The sequence below is a fragment of the Odontomachus brunneus genome, unplaced genomic scaffold (genome assembly GCF_010583005.1).
Source record: "Odontomachus brunneus isolate Ranch 3 - 2012 unplaced genomic scaffold, Obru_v1 Obru_scaffold_100, whole genome shotgun sequence".
NCBI lineage: Eukaryota > Metazoa > Arthropoda > Insecta > Hymenoptera > Formicidae > Odontomachus > Odontomachus brunneus.
In genome coordinates, this window is record NW_022639550.1 from 463,952 (window position 1) to 474,453 (window position 10,502).

A 10,502-nucleotide genomic window follows, 5' to 3' on the forward strand; every position below is an offset into this window, starting at 1 on the left:
AGATTAAAACAGCGAACATACGAGGATTGTTTCAGACGAAGCGATAAGACTGCACGTCAGTTTCTCTCGAGAATACGAACTCGATTCTATCATCGAATAGAGAATTTCAATAGAACGCTTGTAACCTTCCTTTCGCGATATTCAGAGAACACCGTGCGAGGCACCGATTTCGTTGGCCGACTTCATTTTTAGTGGGTCGGTCGTTATTCGTTAATTAAAATAACGCGAGTAGCACAAACACTCCCGCCGATTCAGCGGGCTCGCTTTAGAAGGGAAAACATGCACTTTCTATCGGTGCAATATGTATTTACGTTATGTATAAGTATGTACTTAAGCGAACTTTGTTAGCGTCTGCGTTTACACCTCTCTAGAAATAACGAATAATACTGAATATACGATCGCTAACGACTTCCGGCGGAACCAACAGTTGCGTGTTTGTATAGAGGCCTATATATATACACATATATATATATACATATATATATATATATATAAATACCAAAAGAAGAGACATGATGAGAGAATAACGTGTGTACCTGATTAATCTATATACTTCAACTCCATGAAAATCCTTTGAAAAAATGTTAAAAGGGTAAATTCTTGGAAAGACAAATTCTTAGAAAATTCAGTAACACTACACAGTATGAAAAAACATTCTTGTTTAAAAAATATTTTCAGTTCTTGCATGTTGATCTTCGAATAAAATTATATAGAATTAAAGGAAGGTAAGTTACTTGCAAGAATATATTTCGTATGATTCAATGAAGAAAAAACTGTATTCTTGGTATTCAAAAATAATTTTCATTAATTGTACAAAATACTGAAAAAAGGCTATTTTTAAATGTATGTGTTATATCCAAAGTTTCTCCCTATTTACTTAAAACTAATATATTCAAATTAACAATCATTGTTTCACATATAAAACAACGTGTTTTATATACAAGTAACGATATATAATTTTATTGGAAAAATTTTTAAGTCCTGAATTTAAATAATTTTATTTAAATATTACAATAGTTCTATAAGAGATACGATTATTTTGATGACATTCATATTTTCTTTCAACATTTAAAAATATCATTCTCAATTCAATATTTTACTTCCCATTAAAGGCAGTTATTTTTGAATAATAAGAATATAAGTTTTTTCTTTGATGAATTGTATAAAATTCATTCTTGCAAGTAACTTAACACTATATAATTTATTTAACACTATATAATCTTGTTTGAAGATTAACATGCTAAAGAAGAATATCTCTTTTTATGACTCTGCGTAACTTCTAGATAAATGAGAAGTTCTTCCTGTAAAAGTCAAGACATGATCTTTTTAATAAATTTCTGAATATATTTGTAGAATTTTATTGGATTTTATTTTGAAAACTAAATTATCTTTAAAGATTGAATTTTTAATTTCTTAAGTAAACAAAATTGCAGATTTTTAGAGTTGTACCCTTATAACATTAAACCGTTCAATTGCGTTACATCAATTCATCATTTTGTTATCTATCATTTTCTTGTCACACTTTCAATTATAGCTTTAAAGTATTGATGTCCTCTATTTTATATCTCTATTACATTACAACAAGAATATTAAAATGTTTATGTTCTCTACTTATATTTTATATTTGCAATCTCAAGATTTTTCATATTAGAAATATGAATTGCATGTTCCAAAGTTATATTGAAATAAGAAAGACTCTGAGATTTTTGTGTTTAGTTTGCAAAATTTTCAACAAACGTCGCTTTGACAGCTGCCGACGATGTTGTAACGTTAAACAGCAAGCAACAGCCATCTGTGTTGACGGCCGTGCACCATCTACTCTCACCACAGCCGCATAATACAAAAGTCCGCAGTGCAAACGCAGACGCGAGTTCGCGGGAAAAAAACCGACATACCAAGATGCGGCACCGACATGTACGTTTCGCAATCCACCAGGAATTGTCCCGACTGCACAGCTCCGAGGGCGACGATTCTCTTCGTAAGAAACTCGATCGTCTGCGGCCCGGTGCGGTTCTCGATCATCGGGTACTGCTGCAACCTGCCAATCACGAGCAATTCGCATATCTTTTCCGAACAGACAGATATTTTCGCGTTGCGATACGCGAAAACTCGAGCTTATTAACAACGAAGTCCGCGGACAAACAGCCGACCGCACGACATAACCTAACTTTCTGCACGCGCGCGACAAAGAGCACGAGAACGCGTACAGTACGGCGAGCCGAACATTCGCGATACGTCGGTCGCGCGACGGGAAGCTTCATAAACTTATTAGGAGCATAAGAATTACTTACACGGTGACTCCCATCGCTCAAATTTGATCTAACACGCACAGGAGCACGGCACGACGCGGATTACCCGGCGGACACTTGTTTGCGTTTGTTGGTACCGAAGGATGCGCGGAATTTAAACGAGCATCGCAGAGTCGTCAGTACGTCATCAGTCAGCTTGCTTCACGGCGAATGTCAGCCGGCCGCTGAGTCGCGCGCTTCGACCGCTCGCTGTAAGATGGCAGCACGATGGTCATTTCGGTACAGTGATGCGCCCGGAAAATGGCGATATCTGTTGCGATAGCTTTAAAGCAGTGCTCGCAACGTTTCGCCCGCGATAGTCCGCCGGTAGCGCGTTTTGCTAGTGATACGCTGAGCGTGTCGTCGATTCGAATGTGCCTACGAGCGGAGTGTCGTCGGACAGAGAGCAACGATACGGACAACGTCTGGAGCTACGACCCGGACGACGGTCGGGTCAACGATTGGAACAACGACCGGGACAACGCTGTACTTGGGTATTTTTCAAACAAGGTAGATCTATCGCTAATCGCATTGCACTGAAACCGGTGTCATTTTTTGACAAGCTCGATTGCATTCGCACTGTAAATCGGAGGAACGTAGGCAGCTCGGTCTAACAACCTCATCGGAGTTCCTGCGATTTTCAACCTTATAAACCAATGTACGTAGAGCTGAAAGTCGTAGACACTACTTGTTAGGCTATTTATTCCGATCCGTGATTTTTTGTGAATCGAGAGACGCTATATTTCTTTTGTCACGAATCAACCAAGCGAGTATTTTTGATCACGTGATCGTCGCTTTTCGATATCCTAACCAGTTTCTTGATGGCGACACTTGACAGATGCTTAACCATATTTGGATATTGATATTTGCATGCGATCATGTCGTAGACCTGTATGTCTGTGCGATTTCAATTTATTAAGTTTTTAAAATATTATATGTATAATGTTTTTAGGAAGAGAATTGTTTTTATTATAGAATTTTATTACTCGTATGATTGCAATCTGTTAAATTAAACCCGTTCTCGCACGCACACCTGCGTGTGTATTACAAGCGCGCAAATGCATTTAACTCCAGTACAAATATTACTAGTAATCTCGAAATGAAAGATCGAAATGAAAGATTGAATAAATATTGATAAGAAAAACATATTCCTCTGCAGTGTATGTTTCAACGAAATAAATTATAATTTAATTAAGTTCCTTCGTTCCTGATTGCCCTCTACTTTACTTAATAACGTATCTTCTTGTATATCGAGGAACTGTAAAATCGAGGTGCTGTAAATAGCTTGTTTTCGTGATTAAATGATAAGACGTAGCAGCGTCGAAACATTTAACTAGCGATAGTGACGTAAATAGCATCTGCTGAAATTATACCGTAACACGATTAGAGAAAAAGCAAAAGCCAGTTTCGCGCAGCACGACGACGTGGAAACGCAGTCACGACTGTATAGTAGGGCTTTCATCAACAAACGCGGAAGCAAGAATACGAAATTACGCGAGAGCGCTTCTTAAGTGCGTTCCCGTTAGCAGGGTGAATTCTTATCGCCGTCGTTTGCTCGTGCAAATGCATGGACGCGCGGCACTGCAGCGCGGAACGAAAGGGCTGCAGCATTGCGAATGAAATTCATGATGAATTCGTTGAAAGAGCGAGACGAAAGGGCGAAAAAAGCGGGTCATGGCGGGTCATGACGAGTGTTCATGTTTCTGGGCCGTGCGAAAGGGAAAAAGGGGTCTCAACCGCGTCCATATACCGTTCGCGATAATATATCCGATGATATATCCGATGCATTGATGTACCAACGCGTTGCTCGGCTCTGCCTTCGGTAAATATAAAAACCGATAAGCACAAATACGATAAATTGCTTTCTGAAGTGGAGAAGCCGAATCCAAGCGCGACTTGAAAACCACTCGGTTCATTGTCGATTAATTAAACGCTGCATTGTCGCGACTAATTTCATCGATAACGAAACAGGATCGTATTTTAAGAACGCAGGAGTAAATTGTTGCTCGTTATTAGCAGAAACTGAAGTGCGGCTCTAATTACGAAGTTATTCAAAATTGAGTACACTCAGTTTCGCGCGACGCTTTACCATTCGATGAGCCGATAACTCCTACGAACTTTCGACCTGCCACGTTCGTTTTTAGCTACGTGATTCTCGTTAATAAATGCAGAAAATACGTTCTCGCTTTTTGGATTAATCGATGGACATAAGAAATGTATGCTAGCTAAATCCGTCTGGTCTCGAATTTATACAACCATCAATCTATTAGATAATAAGACATTGCGTAGAGAGAGAACTGAGTGTATATTCCTTGCTAATATATCGGCGCTACCTGTTAATATAAATTATTTTCTAAAATATCAGATATACCGACATAGTATTTTGTGGTATATCCCTTTCTCTCTTCTCTCTTTCCTTTTTATCCCTTCCTCTCTTGCTGACAAACCGACGCTATACCGACATCATTTTATCTTTCTCTTCTTTCTTAATTATAACCGAATTTCTAATTTCCGACTATTAAATCCAACGATCGTCCGATTCTATTACTACGTGAGTCTATGGTACTCACGAATATTACCAATGCTGGCTCGACACATCGCGACAGGCACCGGCAGCATGTACCCAGGCACGAGGAATCCTCCCTAATAAGGTAGTCACGATATGCCTCCACGATCGCACATCGCTATTTCGGCACATTCCCGACACATATTTACGCGCGAGACTCACTTCTGACGGACACAAGACGCGTAAAACGCGCGGAGCGATGTCGATCGATGTGTTCATGGCGGCTGCTCGATGCAAAGAGATCGAAATTCGAAATGGCCGCGATTGAGTACACCGATAATTCCCGCTTCTATTGTAGCGACGTTGAAAACTACGCGCTCTATACACTTCTCTCTTTTGCTAGTGGATCAACGCTCCAGATTCGGTGTTGCACATATATATATTTATTATACTGTATATTTATTATACTATATCCATATTTATCTGCCTCTTTCCTTCTGATTATTACCGTGCTTCTAATTTCCAATCAGTAAATTCGACGGCGACCCGATTATTGCTTGAATGAGCCGAAGGTAATAATGAGAGTGATAGACGCCGACTTGACACGACACATGCATCAAGCACCGGTGGCATGCACTGAGAGAAATGCGAAGATTATTTGCTACTCACGTAATCACGATACGCCCTGACGATCGCACGACACTCCCAACGTATATTTATACGCGAGACTCGCTTCTGATAGACATAAGACACGTAAAACGCGCGGAGCGATGTCGATTGATGTGTTCATGGTGGTTACTTGATATAAAAAGGTTGGAAATAGCCGTTCAATTGATGATGTAAATGCGCGCCAAAGCGCGAACACAGTTCGGACGCGCTCTGTACGTTTTGTCCTGCATACATTAGGCATAGTCTGTAATCAGTGTTGCAAGCCGTAAGAATTGCCCAATCAGAATCGATTATTACAAAAATAATCGACTATGATTAGTCAATGCTTACAGCACCTAGTTTACATCATATCTCATAGAGGATCTACATCGCGTCCGACATCCGATGTCTAATAACTCATAAGAAAATTAGTTTTCTGAAGATAAAAATGTCGCCAAATAGAAACTTTAACAAAGAAATTCTACTATTGAATATCGGATACAATGTGAGATTGGCGTTTCATGAACGGAACGTGTGAACCAATCATTTCCAATCACAGCAATTTCGCGAAAATAGAATAGCTGTGATTGGCCTACGCGTTCCGTTCCACTGAAAATTTCCGCTCATGAGACGCCTGAGAGCCGATTGTTCCAACCTCCTTTCAAGCTATCTGATAGTTAAATCATATATGTCTTCATTTTCCTTTTAAATTGGACAGAGACAGACACATAATTTAACTTAGGTAGCTTACTAAGAGGTTGGCACAATCAGGCCTACAGTACATAGATCTATGACTGACGTTACGCCATCTGCCATTCTCTTGCATCGAGCAATCGCCGTAAACACATCGATCGACGTCACTTTAGATTTTACCTATCTTGTCCGTCAAAAGTGAGTCTCGCGCATAAATATCGGGAGTGTCGAAATAGCGAAGTGTGATCGTCGGGATATATTATGAGTGCATTATTAGCGAATAATCTCCTCGTGTCCAAATATCGGTGTTTGTCGTAACATCGGTTACACTTGTACCACTGGCGCACCCACATAGTGATAGAATCAGACAGTTATCGGATTTATTAGTCGGAAATTGGAAATTCGGTCATAATCACGAAGAAAAAGGAAGATCAAATGACGTCAGAGATATACGCGGCGACAAACTCGGACGGTCTGTCAGTAAGAGAGAAAGGGCTGTATCACAAAAGTGCGTTTTTATCGTACCACAACAGCGTTTATAAATCTGTTCGCGTAGCTTATATTTTTGATATTTTTATACCTAACGCCCTCTCGGGCTAACGACCGTTGCATAGCTTCTCTTCAAAAAGAAGAGCTCTCATTGGATTTCGTTCATTGCATCTGGTGTGTACGGGCATTAAGTGCAAAAGTGTAAGCAACGCACATAAACAAACCTCATGTTTCGTGCGTATCATGAATCGCGCGGCCATCTACCTTTTGCATCGAGCAACCGCCACGAACACATCGATCGACATCGTTCCGCGCGTTTTACGCGCTTGTGTCCGTCAAAGGTAAATTTCGCGCGTATGTGTTGGAAGTGGCGAAACAGCGATGTGCGATCGTCGGGGCGTATCGTGAGTACGTGAGTAGCAAATAGTCTTCGCACTTCACAGTACAAATTACCGGTGTTTGTCGTGCCGAGTCGACATCTATCATTCTCGTTATTACTTTTTCATTTAACTCATTTAAGGCTCTTGCACGTAGAACAATTTTAACCGTAATTGTAAGGTCGTAAGAAAACAGACCAATCATTCTCCTTGCGCTCGAGGAATAATCGATTAATATCGAGGAATAATCGAATAATATGATTGATCAGTTTTCTTACGATCTTACGGTTAAAATTTTTCTACGTGCAAAGAGACGCCGCACACGAATTGACATAACAGTAATGTAAGACGTACCGTAAAAATGGACCAATTACAATCGAGTATTCACAAAAATGGCGACGTTACAGTTCGACGATACTCAAAGTGATTGGTCAATTCTTACGGTACGTCTTACGTTACTGTTATGTCAATTCGTGTGCGGTGCCCCAAAGGCCCTTAGGCAGTAATAATATCGGGCCATCGTTGGATTTACTTGGGAATTAGAAGTGTGGTGATAATCAGAGAGAAAAAGGAAGAAAAATCTCGATACAGATATGTACGAGATACCGAATCTCAGGCGGTAGCGTTGGTCCGTTAGCAAGAGAGAGATCGCGCAGTTTGTAACGCCACCACAATAGCGTCGGGAATTGTTGGCGAACGCAATCGACGCGCAGCCATTTCGGATTTCGATCTCTTTGCGTCGAGCAGCTGCTACGAACACATCGATCGACATCGTACCGCGCGTTTTACCTCTCTTGTGTCCGCCAGAAGTGAATCTCGCGTGTAAATATGTGTCGGGAGTGCGATGTGCGATCTTAGAGGCGTATCGTGAGTTCGTTATTCGTAGGAAGGATCGTCACATCTAAGTACACCGACCGGTGTTTGTCGTGATGTATTGAGCCGACGTCGGTAATACTTGTAAGTACCACTGCTTCACATAGTAATAGAGTCGGACGATCGTTGGATTTATTGATCGGAAATTAGAAATTCGGTGATAATCAAAGGAAAAGAGAAAAAGGCGACGTTAGAGATATTCGCGGCAGCGAATCTCGAGAGGAAGCGTCGGTCCTTTAGTAGGAGAAAGAGGGGTATACAAAGCGCATCGTTCTCGTAACGCCACCACGGTGGCGGAAAATGTCGGCGTATGTAATCAATTGTGCGGCCATTTTGGATATCGATCTTTTTGCGTCGAGCAACCGCCATTAACACATCGATCGACGTCGCTCTATATTTTACGCGTCTTTTGTCCGCCGAAATTGTAAATCTCGCGCAAATAAAGTATCGGAAGTGTCGAAATAACAATGTGCGATCGTTGAGACGTCTCTCGTGAGTACGTTATTAGTAATCTCTCCTAATTTCTCGATTAACTAGTGTTTGTCGCGACGTGTCGAGTTGGCGCCTATTACAATTGTAAGTACTGTTGACTCATTAGTGATCGGACGATCGTCGGATTCATTACTTGGTAATACGTTGAAAATGCGATGAATCAGAAAGAAAGAGAAAGATAATATGATGTCAGGGATATTCGCGACGTCGAGTCAAGTAACGTCGGCCTATTAGGAAAAGTTGTACATGCGGAATTATATTCTTTGCCAAATATCAAACTTTGAAAGGTAAATTGCTCGCGATATCTGACATTTTAGCGTGTTTTGTATGAATGTTATTCTAACGAGATTTTAATGTGACATTCAGGCTCGTATTAATAATTGTTACTTAAAATTTTTCGCAAGTAAGATACTCAGATTTCAATTCCGAATTAAATAAACGTTTTTTAGTTGAATCACAATTACAAAAATACAAAAATACACATAATATAACTGAAAAATTAGAATCTAACTCTGAATAAAAATCTAAGTATCTCACATGAAACAATTTTCAAGTGACAACTATTGATATAGTCCTTAATTACTTTGATATTAAACGTCGCGAATATATATCACGAGGTACAATGTGACTCATTTAGATTTTTCAAACCGATCTTGCAGCTATTAAAGAATATATTTCCATCAGCGCCTTTTGCAGGCTGCTTCATCAACCGCTTCATCATAAATTGTAATTAATGTCCTGGCACGGGCGAGCGCTATTCGTTAAAAAGTTTCGTGCGACGTGACACAGCAACTCGCGCGTTTATTTACCGAAGCAATTTTGTGGCCGCGTCTCAGGTACGAAAATAGAGAAATCGACCACCGGTTGTCTTATCTTTCTCTCTTTCTCTCTCTCTCTCTCTCTCTCTACACATATGCTTGCTTTAAACAAATACACCTTATTGAAACGCCGAGTCAATACTAAAAATAAGCTGTAACGCGCGATGGTTCTTATCGCGCGTTCTCGGTGTTTGAATAATTTTCGCATTTCCATGACTATCGTTCGTCGAACGAGGTCGTCCGTCAATTTTCCTGATATTGCATACTTATGTTCTTCACGTTTTGTCTTTACGACGGTGGAAGGCAATATAATTTTGTAAAAGGTATCTTGAGCTTCGAAGAGAGTGCCGCGGGATGTAATATATATTTATCTGTCGAGACACAACGACCGCGCCGTAATCTCGTTCGCGGAGGTACGGTGCTCCCGGAAAACCGAGAAAGTTCTATTCAGCAGTTAGTAGCTATATTGTTAGGGAACGAAAAGAGCTAGTAAACGCGTAAACGTTATCGATCGGGTAAAGTAACGGCTGGACAAAACCGAGCGCCGATCGTCTCCGAGGTGTTCGCCGACCGGAAAGTACGGCCGGATGTTCGTTGCTACGCGAGCTGAATGTCGAAGCTGGCCGTTTTTCAGTGAACACGCGCCGTTAAATAATTCGTCGTTGCTCGAAGCAACCGGGCGGGCGGAAATTCTAAATTCGTACGAAATTTGTCGAAATTGATCCAACACGATCATCAATATCGTCCAAAAGACGAGCGATTTCCTGTTATTCGAACTTTATCAGCTAGCCCGCGAGCTTGCAGTCGAAGAAAAACAACGAGCGGAAACGACGAAGTGTGAATCGCGGGTTTGCTATCGCACTGTTCAAGCACGTGAAAATTATTTTCCGTCGGTGCGCGCGTTAAATCCCACTTAATGGAATCACGCGAATGAGTGTACGATTTATTTGAGCCGCGCTCTCTCGGGCAAAACCGAGAAGATTTATAAACTTGGCGCGTCGCACACGTTCCGGTCCAGATCCAGGCCATCTTTTGATGTGCCGAACTTTTGATCTGCGTTAAAAATAGAATGTGCGCGATATAGCGAAGTAATCGGTCGAGTAGATCAGAGTAGCGTGCGCACGAATCGACGTAGATTGAATCTCCGCGGGCACAATTTAATCACACGAAAAGGAGGATATGTCGCAGAGACCAGTCACGAAGCGGTAACGCCGCGTGTGAATGCTCGCTCTGTAATACCCGTTCTTAATAAATGCACGCGCAAATAAAAAGAATGCACAGAACGATCCTGAGAGAGAGAGAGAGAGAGGGGGGGGGG

General features: G+C 41.0%; 2 protein-coding genes across 3 annotated transcripts in view; one reads left to right on the forward strand and one right to left on the reverse strand.

The window, feature by feature from the left end:
* LOC116848788 (very-long-chain enoyl-CoA reductase) overlaps nucleotides 1-2,445 on the reverse strand; it is a 114,240-nt gene extending 111,795 nt beyond the window's left edge. The window contains exons 1-2 of the mRNA XM_032825270.1: nucleotides 2,292-2,445; nucleotides 1,896-2,038 (exon numbers count right to left, since the gene is read on the reverse strand). Of these exons, the coding sequence (XP_032681161.1) occupies nucleotides 1,896-2,038; nucleotides 2,292-2,305 (157 nt within the window). The 5' untranslated portion in view covers nucleotides 2,306-2,445. The remainder of the gene's footprint in view (nucleotides 1-1,895; nucleotides 2,039-2,291) is intronic.
* A 140-nt stretch (nucleotides 2,446-2,585) lies between these two features.
* LOC116848779 (dystroglycan) overlaps nucleotides 2,586-10,502 on the forward strand; it is an 80,074-nt gene continuing 72,157 nt past the window's right edge. Inside the window, exon 1 of one of the 2 annotated variants that reach the window (XM_032825248.1) lies at nucleotides 2,586-2,798. The gene's annotated coding sequence lies outside the window, so the exon portion shown is untranslated. Of the gene's footprint in view, nucleotides 2,799-7,757; nucleotides 7,959-10,502 lie in introns of those variants that run through there. The other variant, XM_032825249.1, reaches the window with a different exon arrangement.